Consider the following 25,244-nt stretch of genomic DNA (forward strand, 5'->3'; position numbering starts at 1 on the left):
AATTAAGTATATATTGGAAAAATATTAGTTACAAGGTAAGTATTTTTTGTAAATATTTTAATATTTCGTTTGCTACGTCACGTACTTATTTATAAGGTTTTGAGGTTTAATTATCACAATACTGTACTTTGGAGTATAATTTCTCTTATATTGTTATTTATATGCCCCGAAGGACCACTATTACAAAGACAAACTGTTGTATTTGTTATACCTAAAGGAACTTCATTATTTCATTATTATATTATGTATTAAATAAAATTTATCTGTAACGCGGTAGATTTAACTTAATCTCACTTATTTACATGAAATATAAAATTAGAGACATCACATTTCAATCATTTCTGCTTCAAAATATTTCAGTTATTTATAGCTTTTAGGCTTAAACGTTTAATTATATTAAACACACCCACATTTTAAATAATATGCATATTTAGATGATAATCCATTCTTTTATCCGGTTTTGTGTGTATGTGTGTATGTGTATGTATGTATGTATGTATGTATATATATGTGTGTGTGTGTGTGTATGTGTGTGTGTGTGTGTTTGTAATTAATCAATTAACAAGTATTTACAATTTAAGATCTATAAATTGCGAATGTAATTGTAACAAAACTTATTAAATGTATATATCACTGTGTTAATAAGATAATCTTTATCTACTTCTGTATTATAAAGTTTGATTACGCGCCTGGAATCTTTATCATAATGAAGATCATTATGAAATAGTTTTTCATTTGGTACAGTTGTTCAACCAATCAAACGCCTACTATTTTCAACCACTGACCAATCTGAAGCGAATATTGTTTTTTTTTTAATGTATTAACTGTTCTTTTACTTTGATTTTAATTCGATTAAGTAATTACTAAACAGGGATTAATTTGAAAGTACATAAAATGTTGGTACTAAGTTTCTATATTACACTGTTTATTTTTATTTTTTTTAATTATGTCGGATTCTGAGGAAGAAATATCTCAATACCGATCGATATTAAAGAAAAGGCAGAACTTATAACTAATAAATAACGTTTTGCCACAGAAATGTATTGTTTAATGTATTTTTTTTTTGAAAAATTATGAAAAAATCCGTAAACAATATATTCTATTATTGATTTAAATCAATAATCCCAATTTTTCTCAACTGTAAAAAATACGGTATGAAATTATCTATAATGACCATTAATGCAATCTTGCAAAAGTCTATGACATTTGCCAAGGCTCGTATCGTAACTTACTTCGCATTCGTTCATTAATGGCTATCATTATATATTCGTTTACGTAATGTACCATTATTTTATACTTTTATAGCTGAAAGCAATGAATGCTACTTTTATGCAGACAAATTTAAAGAAAGTTACAAAAATTTTAGTTTATTAATTATTTTATATTCATGTCTGTATTTATAATATGAAATAACTTTTCTCGATTAGATTTGACTTAACTTGTTTCGCAATTATCGTTTAAGATTTTCAGAAGAATCAAGTTTTCTTTTAATTTCATTCATTACCTTTTTTATTTTTATTTTATTCTTTTTTCTCTACTTTTTACAAATTATTTTATAATTACTTTTCCCATACTTTACAATATAATTATTTCCATGATGAATAATAACAATTAAAATAATTTTAAAATCCCATCAAATTATTTAAACCAATATCTGTATTAAAATCCACATAAATTATCATTAGATACTTTCGTGTGTTCTTTTTATGTTTGCCCTATTAACACAATCTTTATGCTACTCTATTAAAGGGCATTTGTATGTGGGTCTGTGTGTGTGTTCGTCCACCTTAGCTTAGAACCGGAATGTACCGATCACTAGCGGAAAATCCCGATTCGTTAGTAATAATTTCTAGAGTTAAATTTCTAATTTAACTTTCGTTATATCAGTTTTCATCATTCAAGAAAAAATACTTTTACACAAGAAGTAATCAATTTTGGACACCTAATAATCCGATTCCGAGATGCCGCTCGCCATGGCAACCCGCCCGGAGAGCCTAGCTACGGAGGGCGTGCCTAAGGTACGCCTCTGCAAATGGTATTAAATAAATTATATATTTATATATATATATTTATATATGATTTTTTTAATGAAACACGGTTCCATTCAACAGGACATCCAAGGTCTTTGAATAATCTTCATAAGAGCTTGGAACGTCCATTACATAACGAAAAAACTGGAGTATGATGGGTTATATCAAGTAATCGGATAATCACTCAATTTTACAGAACATAGTAAACATAGTAAGTTATTGTAATGAAATCATTTTACCGGCCGACTAAATAAAAAATAAATTCCTGGAGCATATTTGTAACAAATAGAGCAACAACCAGTCTTTTCCAAAGTTTACTGAATAAAATTTTCGAGTATAGATTTATTTCAAAGCTCATCTGGCCATCGTGATCCCCAGTTGCATAAGTAACTTCTTTTATAGGTGCCAGACTGTAGGGATAAAAGACTCCCTATTGGCGCCTGGTATTGGTTAAAGTAATGATATTCTGACTGATTGCTGTAACTCGATCCATCGCACCCTACTAGTAAAAAATAACGAAATAACGAGCTTTCAAAAATGGCTGTATCGATCAGCCAGTAATACAATAATTCCATAACTCGGAAGCCGTGACAATGAAATTTAAAAAAGTGTGTGTGTGTGTGTGTGTGTGTGTTTGAAAAACTAGCATGTTTCCATGGAAACTAAAATGGAATCCAATAATAATTTGCATAATCATTTAAAACTCAAGCCACATTTTACATTCGTTCGTTTGAATGTAGTAAATAAATCATTATAAATTAATAAGCAATTCTTTAGAAAAAAAAATATTTCATTATTATTGAACTGTATTTTCATTTTATAACTTTTATTTTATTAATTATTACTGTGTAGGTATAACAGTACACAAGTACGAATAATAGATAACAAAATAAATGTTTGTAAAAATTCATTTGAAATAAATACATTTTTAACTTTTAGATTAACAAGCTATATTTTGGAATTACGAAATCGTTGCTCCGTTAAAAAAACAAAAGATGTAACAATTATTTAAAATAAACATGATAAAAATATGTTAAATAAACGGTATTAAATATCTTTAAAAAAGGAATACTAAAATGTATTACGTAAAATTAATAATTAGCTGATAGTTTCACTTATAAAGTAATAGACGCTTATCTGATAGCATAATTTTATGTTTAACAGTAATATAACAAACATCTAAACATAGTACCCAAAGTTGATTCAGTAAGACCATCTTGTAGTTTGGTGTTGAATTATGTTCTATATACGAGGGCGGTCCAGAAAGTAACTTAACGTTTGTGCCTAACGTGAAGATAGAGCCTGCCAGATCCTATCCAGCATTGAATGTTACTTGTCCAACAGAGGATGTCTGGTGGAAGCACAGGAAGAAACAGTACATTTTCAAATGCACGGTGGAGTTCCGCAGGGCTCTGTTTTGGGGCCGTTGTTGTGGCTGGTGATTATAGATGAACTCCTTCAGAAGGAGTTTCCTGTCGGCGTTCAGGTGCTGGCTTATGCAGATGACCTTGCAGTCCTCGTAGAGGGAAGGACGATCTTGGAGGTGCGGGAGAGGGTGTATGCGGCCATCGACACTATACAGGAGTGGTTGAGGTCCAGGGGTCTGCAACTGTCTACGGAAAAATGCCGGTGTATTGCCTTTACGGGTAGAAGAGTGCTAGAACCGTTCAATATTTCCATCAACGGTCATGCTATAGAGGAAGCGAATAACATCAAGTACTTAGGAGTCCTCCAGAAAAACGGTAGATACACCGAGCACATAGTCAATGTATGCAACAAGGCAGAAAGGATGATAAAAAGTCTAAACATCATTATGTCATCGCAGAATGCCCCTCGGGCCTCAAAGCGCCGTTTACTGGCGACCACCGTCGTGTCTTCGCTTATGTATGCCGTTCCGGCCTGGTGGCGCTCTATCGCCATCAGGCGCAACAAAGAGAGACTGGCGAGGACGCACAGGTGTGTGCTCCTAGGTGTTGTGTCCGCATACAGGACAGTGTCCTATGCCGCCCTGTGCGTGTTATCGGGTACACCTCCTATTGACCTAATCGCAAAAAAGAGGGTGGAGAAGGCACAAGGCAAGCCAGAACAAGAGGTCAGGGATGCCGTTTATAATATCTGGCAGGAAAGATGGTCGCAGGAAGCTGTGGGTCGATGGACGAGAACCCTCATCCCCAACATCAAGCCATGGTTGTCGAGAAGATTTGGTGAGGTTGATCATCACCTATCGCAGTTTTTTACAGGACATGGTTCCTTCAATAACTACCTGCACAAAATAGGCAAGAGAGAAGAACCAATTTGCAACTACTGCAACGAGATAGATGATGCTGAGCACACCTTTTTTGAGTGCAATAGGTGGGACACACTTAGACATAGTAAGGCACTCACAGGTATAACTCCAGAGACAACAATAGACTACATGCTAAGAAGCGAGTCAAACTGGAATAATTTTGCTAGTTTTGTTAGACAAGTTGTTCTACAGAAATACTCCGATGAGAGAAGACAAGGTGTTGGCTAGAATAGGACTGGGTGGACAGCCTTGCTGGTGAGGTCCAGCATGCTGCGGTGTGTTGGCACTGATGAGCCACCAAGGACTCCACGGGTAACAGTCAGGCAAGAGCACACTGAATACTGAAGGGACCCGGTACCGCGTCGCGGCGAACTGGATCTGGCGTGGTGTATTTGTATTGCCCTTTTGGGTTCCCAAGGGGCCAATATTGATAAAGAACTCTCAAAAAGAGCTAACCGGTAGGCCGACCTGCCTTGCCGGTATATAGCCGGTAGGTGGGGAGGCCTATTTGAGTTTAAAGACACTCCCCTGGGCGGCGTAATACCAACAAGTCGGTCCGGCCCAGGGGAGCTGAGAGAAGAAAAAAAAAAAAAAAAAAAAGATCCTATCCAGCAGGAGGATCAAGTATATATATATATATAGGGAAGGCCATAAAGGGATAGCTTGTATGCGGAAGCGGCAGGGATCCTCGGATCGCTGCTATCGATGAGGTATGTGAGACTCCTGACCTGATTTTCAGGTAATCCGTGTGGTGAACAACGCATCCCGGGTTAATGCTATCAAAGCGGGTACACTACGGCGTGTTGTTTCATAGTGGGAGTTTTTTTAGTGAGTCCCCGTCTCTGGCGGGAACATCACACACCCAGTAGTGCGGGCTGCTGTGCGTATAGGCGCAGATTTTTCCTCTTCCTGCGCAAAAAAAAAGAAGCCATCTTGGCGTCAAAACGTTTCTACTCAGTACGTATGAAGCTGTCGTACCGTTTGGACTGTGATTTATCTACTTTGTTCGTTGTGAATTATTTAAATGTGCGCTTCAACAGAAAATCCCGTGAGTTGCAAGGTGAGTTCAGTGATTAGGTTTTTACTGGCAAAAAACTTCAAACCAATTGGAATTCATCGGCAACTTTATGAAGAGTACAGAGATGAAATAATGAGTGAAGATGGTGGTGCATTCAGTTTAAAAATGGCCGCATCAGTGTTCATGATAAGAACCGCAGTAGTCGGCGTAGCCTTGTAACTGATGAACTGACGATAAAAATCAACGATAAAATTTGTGAAAATCGACGCATTACGATTACGTTACTCTCGCTTTATTTCCCTCAAATTTCACGAAGTTTATTGCATGAAATTGTATCGGGGAAGCTTGGTTATCACAAGTTTTGTGCAAGACGGATGTCAAAAATCTAAGGCGGTAGATTTCTACAGAGAAGGAATTGAAAAGCTTGTGAATCGTTATGATGTGCCTCAATTTAAATGGCGACTATATAGAAAGGTAGTATAAGATTATCCCTTTCAAATATATATAATAAAATTTATTTTTTTATTTGGATGGTTTTTTATTTCAAAACGTTAGTTACTTTCTGGACAACCCTCCATTTATGTAGTTAATTTATATTTTAAGCCGGATAAGGAAGCTCGGCTTTAACAATAAGCATTGCAGCTTATTATGTAACAATTGTATTGAAACAAAGAACTCAGAAGAAAGTCCAAAATCCTTTTGGATCACTCCAAAAATGAATAGGCACAACTGTGAACCATAAGTAGGAGAGAAGGATAAAGGATAAAAAGCTGACAACTGTGGGTTATATCTGATGCACGGTTTGCACACACATACATACACAACCTAATATAAAATATTTTAATTTTATTTAAATATAATATTTTTTCGTTTATTTAATTCAATGATTCTCTTTTGTTTTTATGTAAGCTGCGGGACCACGATTAGATATTGCTTTAGAGGATAAGATGAATGATTTATTGTAACGTGTGTGAAAATGTCATGCCTGACCGGGACTCGAACCCGGGACCTCCGGATGAAAGACCGAGATGCTACGACTTGCGCCACGAAGGCCAGCCAATGGTTCTAACTACAGCGCGCGCGCATACCGTATATATTTCGCGCGAATTTGGCGGTACTAGCGGCGACAGTCGGCGCTAACTATACTAATGTAAATTCACAATTTACATGGAAAAAATTTCGCTTGTATGGTCGTCAGACCGTACAAGTTAGATATCTAACCTATTATGTACAAGGAATCTGACATAGCTGGGTCAAAATCGGTCCAGTAGTTCTGGAAACGAACTACTGAAAACTGAAATGAGCTTTCAGTCAGAAATATATTTTGCTTACATCAAAAATTAATTTAAATATCAGGAAAACATTTATGAAAGTATATGTTTGGAGCGTAGCTTTATATGGAAGTGAAACTTGGACCGTCGGAGTACCTGAGAAGAAAAAATTAGAAGCTTTTGAAATGTGATACTGTAGGAGAATGTTAAAAATCAGATGAGTGGATAAAGTAACAAATGAAGGAGTGTTGCGGCAAATTGATGAAGAAAGAAGCATTTTGAAAAATATAGTTAAAAGAAGAGACGGACTTGTAGGTCACATATTATGGCAACCTGGAATAATCGCTTTGATATTGGAGGGAAAGGTAGATGGGAAACATTGTGCAGGCAGGCAACGTTTGGAATATGTAAAACAAATTGTTAGGGATGTATGATGTAGGGGGTACACCGAAATGAAAGGATTGGCACTAGATAGGGAATCTTGGATAGCTGGATCAAACCAATCAAATGATTGAAGACAAAAAAATATAACGTTCTGGAAATATAAGGTGATATAAAGGCCAACACCGAACACACACGTATATACAAACATTAACATCCGGAAAATTTTCAGCCGGTTTTTTGGATTCCATAGGAGTCAAATTTCGGTGAAAACTGCGTATGCCCAAATTGGACCGATTACAATACTTTACCTTCTAGAGCTATAGCTCTGTTATAACGCTACCTACATGGGAAAGTAAAAAAAAAGGAAACGGATTGTATGAAAGGGATCTATCCATGAAAGAATACGAAACAAACTCTTCACGATGGATAGTTTCAAATACCCTTTTAAGGAAGCGGCCATCCATTACGCTCAAAATTTCTTGATAGATCAGGAACATTTTATCGAGCATAGGTGCAGTTTACTGGTCGATTGCTACACCCAACAGTAGTGCTTGGCTGAACTGTCAGAAAAAAGTTTTTTTTTTCTTTTCAGTCCATAAATTTTCTGTACAAAATTTTATTCACCTTAAATTCTGTGTAATTTTAATAAAACAAAAAGTAAGACATAAATTTGGGCCTCACAACATTTCAGTGATTGAGACATAAATGGTACCTCAAAATAAAGATAAATTCAGGGAATGAGAAATGACACTCTTACAATTACAACATACTGTTTTTTTTTACAGGGATGAAATGAGGAAAAAGTATATATATTTCAGTAATTTAAATTATGAATTCCAAAAATGTAGGTTTGGATGGTTCACAACATACATGGAAAAAATTTACATTCAATTTTTTTTTTATACTACTCACCGTTTTATTTTAACTATACAATATGCGAGTTAAAAGTTGCCCCTCGCCAATTGCTGTGTCTGGTGTACTAGTCATTGTATTGTATAGTCTGTTGTGTTTGCATTTTATATACAAATGTGTCACGTTAATCGGATTATGTTGTCTGGTTAGATAACCAAATAACCCCGCTCGCCCCTCCCGTCTAAGCCAGCTGACAGTTCGTTGACATAGACAGGGGCAAACCTTTAGCTCACTTAGTGTAACTTTATATCATAATCAGTGGCGGATCGCGTATAGGCACTGTGGAACTACAGCACCCCCTATTTTCACTCGATATTATGGATAAAATTTAATATAATGAGTCCTTTTTTCTTTAATTCTCTCTTTATACTTGTACAATATATAATCCTTAAGCTTAATGTCAGTAGCCATCTCCCAATTTATGAAAAAGATACAAAAATCTTTCTATGAAACTGTGCGCTTCACAGTTCCAGCAGCGTTGTGTTTGGCTGTTGTGCGCATGCGCATATAGGAAGTTGAATGTGAGGCTGCGAGAGAGAGAGAGAGAGAGCACTCGCTCTCGCAGTGCCGGCCCTGGCGTGCTGAAGGAAGGTAGTTTTTTTTTTTATTCCGCATGTATATGGAACGTTCCTTGTTCGTTCTTTTTTCTAGTTTAGTCGGTGGAAGGAATATGAAAGTGGTTTTAGTTGTTTTTTCAGTAGCGATCAGAAGATGGCGGAAAGCAAGGGCTCTTTGATCGTCAAATGTATCCACAAACACGCTGGAAGAGCGAAAGAGAAAGTAATTAGTAAATGCTAATTATGTATTTGTTTCTATGTACATAGAAATTTAAATTAAGCTCTGTTGGAATATAGTGTTTTAAGCGAAATTTTATTAAGTTATTATCTAATAATAGAAAAAAAATATTATCTGTATTGACATTTTATTATTTATTCGGTTAAACCGAATATGAGTTTTAAGCACAATGCGCTTAAAAACCGTGTATCATATTCTTGAATGTGACAAAGTGTAGAATTAGATTATTATCCTGCTTCTAGCTTTTCTATTTGATTCATTTTTTTCGGTTCTTTCATTTTACAGAAAACTTTAACCATGGCCTTAAAAAAGCCCAGAAAAAAATTTCTGATGTGTGCTCCCATTAATTTTAGCTACGAGCCGCCATTGATTATAATTTAAAAGTAATTTTGAAATGGAAAAAATAAAATATCTCTATTGAAAACAAATTTTTAAACAATTTATGTTTAAAAAATGTTTAAAAAAACGTTATTGTACTTCAAACGTAAAAAAAATGTGTTTTTTGACCCTATTTTTTGGCGTTTTACAAGGGATATCTTAGAAACTAAGAGAGATACAGTTCTGGGACCTATTTTTTTCGGTTTCCCAGCTCAAAAACCATAAGAAACAGTTGAATTTGCCCCTTAATTAACCTTCCCAGAATTTCAGAAAGCCTTAATTTACCCGGAGGAACTGAAACTCGGGCGAAATCTTTCACCCTGTATAACTCGCTAACGAAGCGTTTTCGGACCTATGTTTATATGAACTTTTTTTCTTATTTTTAGCCTCTAGAATGAGTTGTCAAAGTATTGCCCTATCCTCCTGAATCACTCTTTATATACTCGTGTATATATATATTAAGAAGCTTAGGAAGTTTTATTCGGAACATGGCGTATCTATTGTTCTGCTAGAATTCAATCCCCCTTTGTAATTATGGTAGTAGTAAAGTCTCAGCTAGGATTTTTTTTTACATCAGAAAAGAGTTTCTACTGAGTATTTAGTCTTTTTTTATTTTATTTTTTTTTTATTTTAGTATAAAATCAATACTTTTATATTGTATTAAAATAATCAGTGATTAAAATATAAAAATATTTCCTGGCACAGAAAAAATCTTTTAAAAAATTATTTTAATTTACAGCATAAAAAATAATATTTCAAACAAGAATCTTCTACAGTATAATATTAAATTTATTCTAAATAAGAAGATTAAATTCATTAGAATAAGATTATTCTCTGTTTTAATTACTACAATATTATTGTTTATTTTGTTCTAAAGGCTTCGCATTTAGAAAAAAAATACAAATAATACCTTAAAGTGGAATTGAATGTAAATTCTACCCTATCACAAAATTTTTGTCATAAAAAGAAAAGAAACCCCCTTGATTAGATGCTGCGTTACGTTGAATTTTCTTCTCTAAAATTTTATAAAATAAACGTTTCTGGAACATGGTACTGCTGATATGTTAAATAATTAAATAATATTAAAATTAATAAAATCCACCTTACCAGCACATTGAGATAAGCTCTAGATCTTTCGGCTTACTTGAAAGTCATCATCAGGAGTTAAAAATATTACATTAAAGTCAAAAATTAAATAATCTTAGGTTAAAATGTATAAACATTTTAACCTGCATATTCTACTAATAATAAATTAATTTTAAAAAATGTTTTTTTAATTACCTGTCCGTACTAATTGTCCATAAACAGTTTCTCTCCAAACCACGAAAATATTTACTTTTTACATTAAATTTTTTTAACATTTTTTAACAATAAAGTTTTATGAAGTATTGAACCCTCCACAAAACTGGGCCCCCCTAGTTTCAGGCGGATTCCTGCTAGAACGAAAGTCCTTCAATGGACGGACTCAAAGGGAATCGCGTTGGAAGAAAAACGCAAATATTTTGCTAATTTCCCAAGGAGTAACCCGAATAAAAATTCTTTTCACAAACCCGATCTACAAAGATCGGAACTCAATTTCAAATTCCGTCTATCATAAAACCCAACTAAAACCAGATAATTAGAAAGACCCACCTGCTAGGGAATGATGTATCGAATTTGTTGTAAATACTGGGATAAAATATATTCGACATCCTTGCATTCCATTCTGTTCCGAAGGCCCATATATTGAAATTTATTATCTAAAAAAACTATTTGAGATCTAGAATTTGACAAATATAACATTACAACTGCAAGTTCTTATCTTAAACCCCATCATTCTTTTATGATTGCTCTTTTTGTTAACTATAATATAAAATCTTTTAATTGAAAAAGAAAAAACTAAAATCTTACAACTTATACTTAAAAAAAAAATATATATATTTAAACTTACGGCAAATATTTCTATAAATGTATATATATATACTCCAATGCTATAAAAAAGATACTAACAGATTAGGGTGTAGCTTTGATTATTGACAGACAATTTCTCAAAAATTAAAGACAAATAAGTTTATATGTTTTTTTGTTTTTTCAAGAAATAAAAGTTCTTTAACTGTTGTTTTTTTTTCTTTTAAAAGTTTTTCTCTCTTCATTCTTTTCTTAAAAAGTTTCTTATAAACTTTAAGAAAAAGAAATAATTTTTTTAAATCGTCTATAAAATTTATACATTTTTCCGACAATATCTTCAAAACACGTAGCTTGAAAACAGTTCAATAAATTTCTACGAAACAATAATTATAAAAATGAATTAACCTGTTTTAATTTTCATCTCTTTTTAATTCTCCTAAAAGATATATAAATGAATATAAATTACGAATAAATTTGTCATGTTATATTTTTACCATTTCGGTTGTTTCCTGATTCATTTAAAATGTGATTAATCTTAAAATATATACACATATATTTATTTCGTCTATATACGATATTGTCGCGTGTTCCGCGGTTCGATCAGGATTTTGAGAGACTGTGGCAATTTATATTTGTTTTTATAATTACATTTTATTGATTTAAAATGTTCATAATTACAACCAGACAAAATAATAATAATAGTGATAAATACAATAATGATAATAATAATTGACAATAATAAAACAATTAATGAACAATAAAAGACGAAAGATGACAATTACTGAACAACAATTAATTTTAACAAAAGAAGCCGCTAGTCTTAACCCTTTTTAACCAGCTGTCTTGTATAAACAAACAATCGTAGAGTGTTCACTTGCAAATACCTTTGCTATCTACCCTAACAGTTTATGAATGAAGTCTATTGTATTTTGTGTTATTTCTTTCACTTATACACTTAGAGTTTTATTATAACTCACCGATAGTATTTCGTGTATACTTGGATTTACTCGTTGCATCACCTTGCTCGTATCGAACTGGATTCAGGACTCTCCTCGCTGACTGACGTCTCGCACTCTCGTCTCGCAGACTCACACCTGTGACTCTCCTCGCAGGACCGTCGTTATAACGTCTCGCTGGACTCCGTCGAACCCACACAACTCGCAGCCTCTCTTCGCAGAACTGCCCTTGCGGGACCGACGCCGTAACGCCTCGCAGACTGGTTCTAATAGAACTCCCTCTTAGCAATGGAATGCAAAGTTGGCGGGAGTTTCACAAATACTCCCTACAAATCGCAGAACCTGGACAGTGTCCCTTGCTGCTGAATGATTCTAGAATCGGGCGTGTTTAAGGATTTATTTTTAATGGCTAAATTTTAAGTTTTCTGTTATTTTATATTTTAAATTTTAAGGACGGATTTAATTTCATTCCAATCCGTTGTTAACCAGCGTTCACGAACCCATTTTATGGGCCGACCGCGGGAGGCTAGGCTTTTGAAACCTGTCCTCTCGACGTGATTCCCCTTCAGACCGTCCACTGAAGTCCTTTCGGTGCTAACGCTTCATAGGCTAGCAGGAATACGCCACAACGGGGCACTAACTCTTTGGAGGGAGCTCCCTCTTAGCTGGGCTTACCCTGCTATTTATACTTCTAGCCTCTTTACCTACCGGACCGGACCCAAGTCGAAGCGTGAGAACAGTCGATCGAGGGTTTGTTCCCATGAATTCCAAACCTGGTCTCTTCTCACCGTACAACAGTTGTTCCTTGTATGTCAGCGGGCAGTATAACAAAGGACGATTGTTAAACGGACCTATACTTTACAAAAAGGGATCTCCTTTTTCTCCCTTTTTGGATTCCTGGAATTATTATACTTTATATTACTTTCATAAAAATTAGTAGGAATCCGTTACTCAAACCCGCTACACCGGTCATGTTAAAATATGATTTAACTCGATTAATTGTAAGATAAATAAATTTTAATCTTTTTACTGAAAGACAATCAAACAGGTTTTGTGTGTACAAAGTATCCCGGGAAGTGTTGGTTAAACTTAAGGGACTGATTTAGGACTTCAGAATAAACAAAAAAAATCTTACAAACAAATGTCGTAACTTAATTTTAATTTTAAATTTGTTATTATTTAATTCCTATATTTATTTTATTTTTAGATTTTTATTCTAGATTTTAATTTGTCCTAATTTAATTTTAGATACGTGATAGACTACATATATTACCGTTAAAGAAACTAGCATATAAAAATGACTTAAACACTTTTTCAAACAGCAGAAAATAACGGGTATAAAAAAGAAATGATCAGAAATAGGAATAAGAATAGAAATAAACTAGCTGTACCCGCCACGCTTCGCTGTGGTACATTGTGGTTGCATGGATGAGAAATGAGAAACAAAACAAAGCATACGTTTCATAGAAGTTTAATTTTGCAATACTTGTGGATATACAATATTTTTTTTGTTTTTCCACTGTCTGCGTAGCTATAAAGGCTATCTGGTTTGCCGACTCGGGAACACGCAACATACAGTTGCCCATGTGAGAAGCAATCCGCATCTAAATCTAATTTCCTCACTTTGAATGCTGGATTTAATAACATTATTAAGTTGATAGACATCTTTATTCTTTGCGGCAAGGATAGCTCGTTCACTGAGCCGATCGTGATTTCTGTGATTAATTTGAATATCAGCAAATACTTTTTCGATCAGTTCTTCTTTGTTACTAAATGTTACTAAATTACAAAAATTATCAGGAAATGATATTCGTCTAGACGTCTCATCGAGTGGCAGCTGTCCGTTTCCAATGTCCAGTAACTGTCGTGAGAATACCTCAGCTGATGGATCATTCTGCAACTGGACACGCATATTCGTAGTCAACTGCAATGTACGTACGTGTCGCCACAGCGTTGAATATTTCAGGCAAGCATTTATTTCGTCTACTGGTGTCGATCGAGAAATTACGGGCAATGTGTGCCTAAAATCTCCTGCGAGCAATATAAAAGTATTCCCGAATGGTTTAACGTTTCCACGCAAATCTCGTAACCATCGATCAAGAGCTTTAAGCGATTTTTTATGTGCCATCGTGCATTCATCCCAAACAATGAGTTTACATTTTTGTAATACTTTTCCCATACAGGATGCTTTGGAAATATTGCACGTAGGAGTCTCGATGATTTGCATGTTTAATGGCAACTTCAGAGCTGAATGCGCAGTCCTTCCACCAGGTAACAATGTCGCAGCTATTCCAGACGAAGCAAGAGCTAAGGCTATATCATTTTTTAATCGAACCGTTGCTAGAATCAATCTAATGAGGAATGTTTTCCCAGTTCCTCCTGGCGCATCCAAGAAGAAGGTTCCCCCAACTCCTTATCATTTGCATTATGCGATCATAAATGCCTTTCTGTTCACGCGTTAATTTGGGAATGTTTGATTGGACATATGACTGAAGATCGCCAATGTTGTAACTCTGTTCATGGCGTAAATCCACATCAAATGAAACAATCGCAGCTCGGGTAGGTGCTGGCATTCCCAGTTGACTAAAAACTTTATTTGCATTAGCTAAGCACTTATCTTCAATATTTATCAATGCTTCGTTGTAAATGCCTTCTGTAAATTCAGACCAAAGTGAATATTTAACCTAACAAAGGATTTTTTGGTCATATGTAGGGATATTGTTTTCTGTGTATTTGGTTATTTCGACTTTTTTTGTTTGCATAGTCTTAAGTCTATCTGGGCTATAAGAAAGTTGGGTGTTTTAATTTATTTACTGTAAGTCATCCTTCTTGGTGGCTTTTCTTTTTGTTTTGGTGTTTTTTTTTAATAAAATGCAGATGTTTTAGCTGTTAAATATAATTCAAAGAAATTTGTTACTTAATCAGTTGTGATTTTGTTTACATTGGCAACGGCCATACGGGCTCTTTGTGATTGGTCGTTGTGTTTGACAGCGGCCATCTTGCATTGATCTGATTGGTTTTCCTTTGTTTACATTTCCATCTGATTTATTAGCCTCTTATTTATTAAAAAACTGTACAAATTAAAAATAGATAGATAGATTTATTAAAAATAGATGAAAACAATCTTCGATGCGGGTTATATATCGTGCTAAAATTTGAGCTCAATCGTTGCAGAACATTTTGAGTTTTTGAAGCGTACACAAACAAACTTAACATTTTTTATATATATATACATTAAATGAAATTAAAATAACAAACGATATAGAAACCTTTAAATAGAGTCCCATTTATAACCCTTAATTGGAGATTTATATTGAAACAGAAACAGAAATTGATTTGTTCTTGAAATGATCTAAAATGTCAAAAATCGTATAATTAATTTTGCCTTTTTTACACCCTTCAAACAACATAACCCTTTTCCATAAAACATTTCTTTTTTTCTAAAATAGATTTGTTTTCAATCATTGTTAAGGTTTTAACATTCGATATAATATGTTTTGTGATTTAAAAATGTTTTGATATATTTGAAAACTAAAACCAAATTGTAATATCAAAGACAAATATATTCTTTATTTAATTATTATTAATAATAATAATAATAATAATAATAATAAAATAGGTAAATAAACAGTAAAGAAAATATTTTTTTATATGGAAATTTTATATTTAAATATTTTTTATCTTAATTACAATTAAAAAATAAATAATTCTTCACGTATTTATAAACAAAACAAGGATATTTTTAATTTTTTTTATATTAGTTCTTTTAATTAAAGGAAATATTTTCTCTTACTTTGATAAAATAAAACTTCCACCAACAGTCTCATAATAAAATTTACTTGTTGAAATAACTGAAATTATTTTACAAGGAAGAATCTTACCTTCATGATTACAAATTTTTATAACATCCGTATAATGTAGATTATTACATTTTTTCATCTTCACTGAAACTTTAGCTCTTAAAAAACTTATATAAGAGGTTGTTAATTTAATACAAAAACTAACCTTTATTACGAAAACCTTTTTTTTTTTTTTGTATCATGTAGAAAAATATTGAATTTTCATAATTTAACGGAAACTAGGAAGATAAAGAAAACAAACATAATTGAAACGGGACAATCTAGACAATTATCTCTTTTTAATTTAATTACAATAATTTAATTCATTTTTAATGATGATAGATATGTTTATTTTTAATTTGTAACCCATTTTAAAAATAATTATGTAAAATAAAAAGAGAAATTACCGCTTTCAGTGTTATGATTTTATATAAATAACTCATTTATACGTAACATAAAGTAAATATTTATTTAAACAAATGAAAATTCTTTAATGATTTTAAGTTACATAACTACGCCTTGATAAGTTCTTAGTTTTTAAATACGCCATAGGATTTTGAAATATGAATACTTAATCACGTAATATTTAAACTTTCAATTGTGAAAAAGAATAAAATGTTCAGTAAAAATCTTTGGGTCCCAGTTTAGCACCTTGTTTGATAGCTAATTAATATAACATTTATAATTAAGTAGATAGATAAAAAATAGATTAAGTATCAGAAATTATTAAAAATTCAAAAAAATGTTAAAATTCTTAAGTCTATTTCTACGGGAATCCTTTTTTACTTTCTTGTACGAAGTAAAGGAAGTATTGTCCTCGTGAAAAATTTCGGATTTCAGATTTACATTTTCACCATCCCTGAATCCATTTTGACTAGTTTTGGTTGACGTCTGTACGTATGTACATATCTCGTATAATTCAAAAACGATTAGCCGTAGGTTGTTGAAATTTTGGATTTAGAACTGTTGTAACATCTAGTTGTGCGTCTCCCGTTTTGATTGCAATCGACTGAACCAAAAGTGTCCAAAAAAGTCCAAAATCCAAAAGATTTGGATTTTTGACTTTTTTTAACTAGGGTAATAAGCCCTCGTTGAGAGCTTTTGAACGATATCTCATAAGTGGTATTTATTTTCATTAGTTTCAGGAGTTATAGCCAAATAAAAATTTAATTAATGAAATGTATGGTCTTTCAAGGGGAAGGGACATCGGTTCGAATCAGACTTCATCTCCTTTTTTTTTTTAATTTAAATATATTGATTTATTAATAATTATTAACCTCTCATTGCTAAAAAGGTTTAAGATGAATAATAATTGAAAAATAACAACAACAAAAATATTAAAAATATCAGAAGTTATTAATGAAATAAAATTTTATCTAATTTTTATTTTTTTTAAATGTGTATATGTAATTTAATAGGCGTACAAGGTAGTCATGTAGTACCCACATCAGATTTTTAAAAAATGTTTCCCTGTTGTGCTGGATTTTCATTCTTGGAAATTGAAGTTTACAAAATTGATGTTTTAAGTACATCCCAACCCCGTAGGGGAAGAGACCCGGCTTGTGATGCTTCCGGTTGCCCCCCCCTCCCGTTTATAGCCCTGATGGACTTTAACAGGAGTCTTCTTTTGCCCTCTAACTTTCTACATCTCACAATAATAAGCCAGACGTCGTTGGGATGCCACCGATGTAAATGCCTCGGTAGACATTTACATCGGTGATTTTTAAACTCAGCTTTTGCCTTCGCTGTAGGCCTCGTCCGGACATCTTGGATGTCCTACATCGTTTCCCTCTTAACTAGCTAACCGAGTTCGCGGAAGCACGAACCCTGCGCCTAGTTCTACTTTTACTGAGCCACTTTCTTGTAAATGTCTCATAGATTTCGAGGCAAATTGAAAAACAACATACCAGCAAATATTTTATTCGCAACAACGAAAATTTATTCCTAGTTCCCTTAGTGAACTCAAAACTACAGTTCATATCCCTGACTTGGTTAAGTTACGGACTCCGGTCTGGTCTACAAGGGAGAGGCGGACACACCTGATCCTGTTCAGCCATCTTGTTTTTTTAGGTTTAAAAATTTACTTATTGGAGTAATTATTTGATGCAACAATGTTATTTATTTAACAAACATAAAAAATTATAACAAAAGAAAATAAATAAATATGTTATTTGATTTTTATTAAATTATTTAAAAAATCACAACTGCTGTTTCGGTACACAGTATCTTCCTCAAGTAATGCAAACAGAATATTAAAGCTAAAAGTACATACAACGAAAAGGTAAATACAAAAACCAAAAGAGATAAAATGTACAAATATAAAGAGCAACAATTGGGAGAAATATTATTTCTCCTTATTTTTATGTAAATATGATATTACATTAACTGAACGTAGAGTTCAAGAAATTTGACTTTTATTAACTGCAAAACAGACAAAAATGTCCCGCAAAAATACTGTATTATAATTCTAAACCAAAACAAGTCACTTCGATATTAAAAAAAATTAATTGTTCAAAATAAATAAAAGCATATTACAAACTTACTACATGTATATACAGTATTTAATAAACACACATATATATATTTTTTTTGTCTTCAGTCATTTGACTGATTTGATGCAGCTCTCCAAGATTCCCTATCTAGTGCTAGTCGTTTCATTTCAGTATACCCTCTACATCCTACATCCCTAACAATTTGTTTTACATATTCCAAACGTGGCCTGCCTACACAATTTTTCCCTTCTACCTGTCCTTCCAATATTAAAGCGACTATTCCAGGATGCCTTAGTATGTGACCTATAAGTCTGTCTCTTCTTTTAATATATTCTCCCTATCTTCTTGTTTATCACGAAACCAACTCCTGCCTGCCCATTATTTGACGCTGAGTTAATTACTCTAAGGTCACCCGACCAAAAGTCGCCTTCCTCTTCCCACCGAACCTCACTAATTCCTACTATATCCACGTTTACCGTATCCATTTCCCTTTTTAAATTTTCTACTCTACCAAACTTTTTTAAGCTTCTAACATTCCAACATATATATATATATTTGTATGTATTTTTTTAAATACATATATTAAAAAATCTCATGTGTATATAAAAAATTCTTTAAAAATAGATATATATTTTAATACAGTGGTATATTAAGTAAAAAATAAGCATTCAAAACAGAAGTTCATTATGTTATGTAATAAGAATTTATTAATGTTATGTAATAAAAAGAATCTATTAATAGTAGCAAAATTGACTACGCTACCATCCTACAATAGTAACCACCACAGTTGCTTACTTATTGCTTTTTGTAGCACTGTTTATTTTCTTTTTTTCTTTTTCTTTTTATTTTTTATGATAAGATACTAGATAGCTAGTATCTTATGAAGTTAATTCTCAAAATATTAAAATATTGTTTAGATATAAAAAATATATAAATATTATAGTGTAAATAAGTATTTTAACAATGATATTTACTTTTTTATTTTTATTTTCAGTACTTCCAACGTAATGCTAAGATGTCTGATATGAACAGAAGACTGAAGAGCCAAATATGGAGTTCTGTTGTTACCATTGTCTTAGTTGAAGGGAAAGCTCTTCTTCCAATGGATATCGATGGATATAGTGATCCTTATGTCAAATTTAGGTAAGATATGCCTCTTTAATATATTCTTTACTACATTTCCTCGTGCTGTAGTGTCATAAATATTTAAGAAGTCAATATCACAAAATATATGAACATAAAATTTGTGATTATTCATGAAAAAAAGGTTGTTTTCCAGTTTTTACTTTCAGGGTGTTCCTGTTATTTTAATTTAAAACAGAATGGAATTTTTTGTCTTAGCAATTCAGCCTAAAAACCTTCTTGTGAATTCCTTACATGAAAATTAAAATGTTAATTTTATTTATTTAATCAAGAAACAACATACTGACATCAAATTACAGTTTCTTAATGTAGATGCTTTTTTTAGCATATAAAATTTTCAAAGCCTGATCGTGATTCAAACCCAGAACCCTTCACTTTCAAATGGGACTATATTTTCTATCATTTTCTTAATAATTTTATTTATGGTATTTCCAAAAATGAATATCTGCCCTAGTAATTAATTCATATTATTACTACAGCTTAGTATGATTTTCAGCCCTCATGGTGATAATTTATAAAATCGAAACACAATAGTTACGCCATCTGTATGTAATGAAAAAATATTAGTTTTGATATCAGATAGGATAATAAAACAGCATAATTTATTAGAATTGAAATTTGATAATTTAAAAGAAATTAACTGTTAATTAATTAGCAACAGACAATATAGAAAACTTTGAAGTTTTTTTATTCATTCTTTGTTTGATACATTGAAAAGATCCTTTAATTTTTAAAAAAACTGTGGAACTATTATTATTCCTTATATTTTAGAAAGAGATGTGGTTTTATTAGTTACTACTAATTCATAAGCATTTTCAGCCTTTAATCAGTAATTGCCACAGGTCTTAAGATTGAAGACGTTACTCTGAAGTAGGCCTCAAGCAATTTATGAGCAGCACAATACTGCAGTACTTGTGAATAAGAAACCATGAATATATATATATATATATATATATATATATAATTATCTGTGACAATTAATTGCTAATGCAAATTATTTTTCTTCTTTTATACCTAATTTATCCCAATTAAAAAAATATTTTTAAAATAAATTAGTTCCTTTAAATTTTAAAGCTAAAAGTTTACAATTTACATTAAGGAAATACAGCATCCAATGAAATTATACCCTGTACGAGGAACTCTATGTTAACCACAAAGGAAATTTGTATATTAGTTTTCAATTTCATCCTAATTAAATTAGGTATGGAAAATCTATTTTGTTATGTCTCTGTTTAACGGTATACTAAACTTTATTAATAATGCTGTTCTGCATTGCTTTGCGGTAGAACACTGAAAATAAGGAAAAAATTAAATAATAAAAAATTAGGAAATAATTTTAAAAAACTTTACAAAATAAATAATAATTTTTTTTCACATAATAGAATAACGAGTTTTTAAAAAAAAGTCTCAACCCCTTTGTTTGACGTCGTAAATTTATTACAAATTTTTTTTTTTGTCTTCAGTCATTTGACTGGTTTGATGTAGCTCTCACAAAAATATTAATGTTAATAAAATATTTATATAACAATATTCAAATTATCTTTAATAACTTTACAGTGTATGTTCAAAATGATTTCCTGTGATCTCGATGAAGGTTCGAACAGGTTTCATAACATTTACAACCACTTTTTACAATGTTTGCCCAGTAATGTTTTAAATCTCACTTTCAGTGTTATCCTTTAATTCGTCAAGTGTATGAGGACTGTTTTTAAAAACTACACTTTTGAAATGTCCCCAAAAGAAAAGGTCTGCCGGTACAAGATCTGGGGATCTTGGAGGCTACAACCCCTTTGATATCAAACGATGGCCAAAAACATATCCAGAGTTTTATTAGCAGTATGACGTTACATTATCCTGCTGGAACCGATATTCTTGATCGTGTAAATCTATCATCACAATGAACTGTTCGATTAATTTTCGATAAACCACACCGTCTACAGATTTGTCAAAAAATAAAGGCCCTATCCCCCGGGAGATCGCACACTATACACCAATTTTACACGCGTGTAATGATCGTTCATGAAACGCATGAAGATTTTCAGCGCTCCATATTCGCCAGTTAAAGCTATTAATATAGCCGTTCGAGTAAAACCATGCCTCGTTGCTAAAATAAACAGATTCAAAATTTCAATACTGTTGTCATTAACAAAAGAACGAAACCAACGACAATACTGTAAACGTTTTCAATGGTTTACTTCTTTCAGTTCTTAAACGACACTGATGCGATAACCATGCGATTGTAATTTTTTAGTAGCCCTGAAAGCTGTAGACAGTGAAAGACCAGCGTATGAAGATAAACTTTCTGTGCAATTTTCCGGGTGAGCGAGTCAAACGTTCTTTCACATTCTCTAGAATTTCTACTGTTAATAGTGAAGGTCGACCTTTGCTTTTCCGATCATTTACACTCTCGGTATCAAGAAATTTATTAATCAAACGCTATATTGTGCCTTATTAGGAACCTGAAGAATCGAAAACTTTATCCAAAACTCGTTCGTAAGATTTACACACACAATAAATTTCAATAATAAACACTCGTTCGTCCTTGGAAAACGATATCGTTAACACAATTTATAGGCAAATTTATAATGGTATAGCACTATAGCATAAAAAGGATATTCAAACTGTTACAAGCTGCTAACCTTGAGTACAGCGTTGCCAACTGACATGTAGAAATAAATAAAATATACCTATGCGTGATTTCTAGATCTTAGGGTTGCGTCCTTTTTGAAACAACCTGTAGTTCAGCGTTATAAAAATTTCATAACCAAACCTATTAAGTTTTTTTAAATAAAAATTATTGTAAAAGAAAAGATTATTTAGAAAATTATGCATGATTTTATTGTTGCAAGAGGATTAAACAACCTAGCAACCTGTTAACTACATTGTATGACCTCTACATTAACCACATTCAGAATTTGATCTGTAAAAAAAAATGTAATTAAAAAAGGGAAGTTACTCAATATTAAATTACAAAATTAAATTTCACCAACATTTTTATAGATAAAATGTTTCAGCTATCATAAATCAACTATCTGCACACTGCAATCCATATCCTCCTATGTATAAATATGCTAAAATATAATCATCAAATTATAACGTACCAAATTTTCAAAAATATAGAGTGAAAAAATTCTGTTAACTAATAAGATTATAAAGTAATGTACGAGTGATTTTTACCATTTTAAAATTATAGATAAGAAATTCCAGCATCTTTCCGTACTAGACTCATTGCATTTGCAATAGACTTTTTCATACATTTGCAATAAAAATAATATTTTAATATAAAATAATATTCATAAAAACATTTATTTATTGATTTATTCAATATTTTATGATTTAGAATCTACGTAGCATGTTTTCTTTTTAAAATCATGTTTATTTCAAAACATTTTACTACCACTAATTTTTTACGGGTAGGTAAGTTCAAAATATGAAAATACTAATACAGATGTTTATATGCAAAAAGCGGATATAAACAATTTATTGAATCAATCTACTAATACTGTAAAAACTGAAAAAAATCACTTAAATTAAAAAATAAATCTGATATCAGTATTCATCATTTTTATTTCATTCTACCTAACTGAAAAATTAATTTTAAAGTAAGATACATTTCTATCCTTATATTTCTTACTTAATTTTAATAATTGAAATGGTATAGGTATATGATAAAATCTGCAAAATATACGAGGGTTATTTTTTCAAGGTCTGATCGGTCACGAAATAAAAACCCGTGCAAAAATCAGATGAACCTTTGCGCATATGTGTTGCGCAGCGTCTCTAGTATGGCCTTCAATCATGTCGCGTCACTTCGTTTAGTTCTGAACACGCAACTAGCACGTAAACATGTCTACAGCAATAGCATCTCCCGCTAAGTGTGAAGTGCGTGCGGTAATTCTATTTCTTCAGGCTGAGGGGTGTAATGCGGCTGAAATTCATCGACGAATAAGTAATGTGTACGGTGAAACTTCAATGAGTGACAGCAAAGTGCGACAATGGTGCAGGAACTTTAAAGCAGGACGTACAGATGTTCATGATGCAGGCGATCAGGGAAGGAAGCGAGTGTCAACCGATGATCTCGTTGAGCGAGTGGATGAGGCAATTCGAGAAAATCGTCGGTTCACAATTTCTGTATTGAGTGATTCGTTTCCTGAAATTTCAAGGTCAGCTCTCTACACCGTTGTGAGTGAGTGACTTCAGTACAGCAAACTGTGTGCGACATGGGTTCCCAAGATATTCCTACCATCACAAAACAATGAGAATGGACGCCTCCCTAACGTTTCTCCAGCGCTACCACAATGAAGTAGAAGATTTTTTGAACGAAATTGTCACAGGGGACGAGACATGGGTCCATTTCGAAACTGAAGAAACAAAAGAACGATTAAAACAGTGGATGCATTCTCATTCTCCCAGTAAACCAAAGAAGTTCAAGTGAACCTTCTCCAACAGAAAATGTATGGCTACTGTGTTCTGGGACCGGAATGGAGTTCTCTTGTGGAATTCATGGAACGTGGCACTACCATCACTGCAGCCTCATACTGCGTGACTGTTCAACGTCTACGAAGGGCGATTCAGAATAAGCGGAGAGGCATGTTGTGATCAGGCATTGTCTTTCTCCATGACAATGCTTGGCCGCACACTGCAGCTGTAACAAAGAAGATCCTGTAGCGTTTTCGTTGGGAAGTGTTTGATCACCCACCATACAGCCCGGACGTGGCTTCATCTGATTTTCACCTCTTTGCTCACGTGAAACGCAGGCTAGGAGGTTAGCATTTTGGCACAGACATCGAGCTGCAGACAAGAGTAGAAACATGGCTGAAAATACAGGTGGCTCCGTTCTATGACAAGGGTATTGGAAAGTTGGTACCACGCTACGACAAATGTCTAAATCGGAGTGGTGACTATGTAGAGAAATAGTATAACTATGTAAGTACTTGTTACAAATAATTTTTTTTTTTATTTTCACTGTGGTTTTAATTTTGTGACCTATCGGACCTTGAAAAAAAAATAACCCTCGTAATATAAATTGATAAATATAGTGAGCCCATAAGATTGTAAGCAAAATTTAACAATTTTTTGCCTATTTAATGATATTTGAATTAAGCCATATCAGTTGAGGTCAAATAGCTTCTTTTCCAGATTTGTATTTAATTATCTTCCTTAATCATTGAAATGATGAAATCTTTATTAACTGATTTTTATAGGACGTTCATCCTATATAAAAAGGATGGTTTGCAGGCATACTGGCATATGATTTGTTTTATTTATACTGGTTTTAGTTAATATAGGCATATTCCCTGTTTATTATTCAATTAACTGTCAATTTATTACATTTTTATAAGGAAAAATTTTGTAACATATGAGAAATTCCTTTATTGATATTTAAACGGAGAATCTTCTATATACTCCATTTAAGGAGTCAACAGCTTGATGGTGTTCAGCCCAGAGAAAACTACTATGATGTTGTTGCCCAAGGGTCGACTAGTTGTAACACAATGAGTCATGTATCAATGGCACGTCATTGAATTAGATATGTTCCGCTTCAGAAGTATCTAGATATTATCTTTGATGATATTCTTCAATTCAAGGAGCACTTTCAATACATTGCCAAGAAGGCATATAATGCTTTCTTTGGTGTTTGTAGAATGGTCAAGCCCAACTGAGTATCAAATTTTAGAACCGTGCTTGTTCTTCACAAAGGTGTTTGTGAGGTGTGAGGCTGTAATGGTGTATGCTGTACCTATCTGGGCTCACCGAATGAGATATAAATGTTATAGGAATATTTTCTTGAGAGCCTAGCATTTCCTACTACTGTCAGTGATTCGTGGTTATAGAATTATGTCTAACAAAAC

General features: G+C 32.7%; 1 protein-coding gene across 2 annotated transcripts in view; it reads left to right on the top strand.

Moving 5' to 3' along the window:
• Positions 1–25,244, top strand: part of Mctp (multiple C2 domain and transmembrane region protein) — an 880,976-nt gene that overhangs the window by 793,116 nt on the left and 62,616 nt on the right. For both annotated transcript variants that reach the window (XM_075359495.1, XM_075359496.1), the window contains one exon: positions 19,244–19,392. In XM_075359495.1, coding sequence (XP_075215610.1) covers positions 19,244–19,392 — 149 coding nt within the window. The remainder of the gene's footprint in view (positions 1–19,243; positions 19,393–25,244) is intronic.

This window comes from Lycorma delicatula, chromosome 3, assembly GCF_047948215.1.
Source record: "Lycorma delicatula isolate Av1 chromosome 3, ASM4794821v1, whole genome shotgun sequence".
NCBI lineage: Eukaryota > Metazoa > Arthropoda > Insecta > Hemiptera > Fulgoridae > Lycorma > Lycorma delicatula.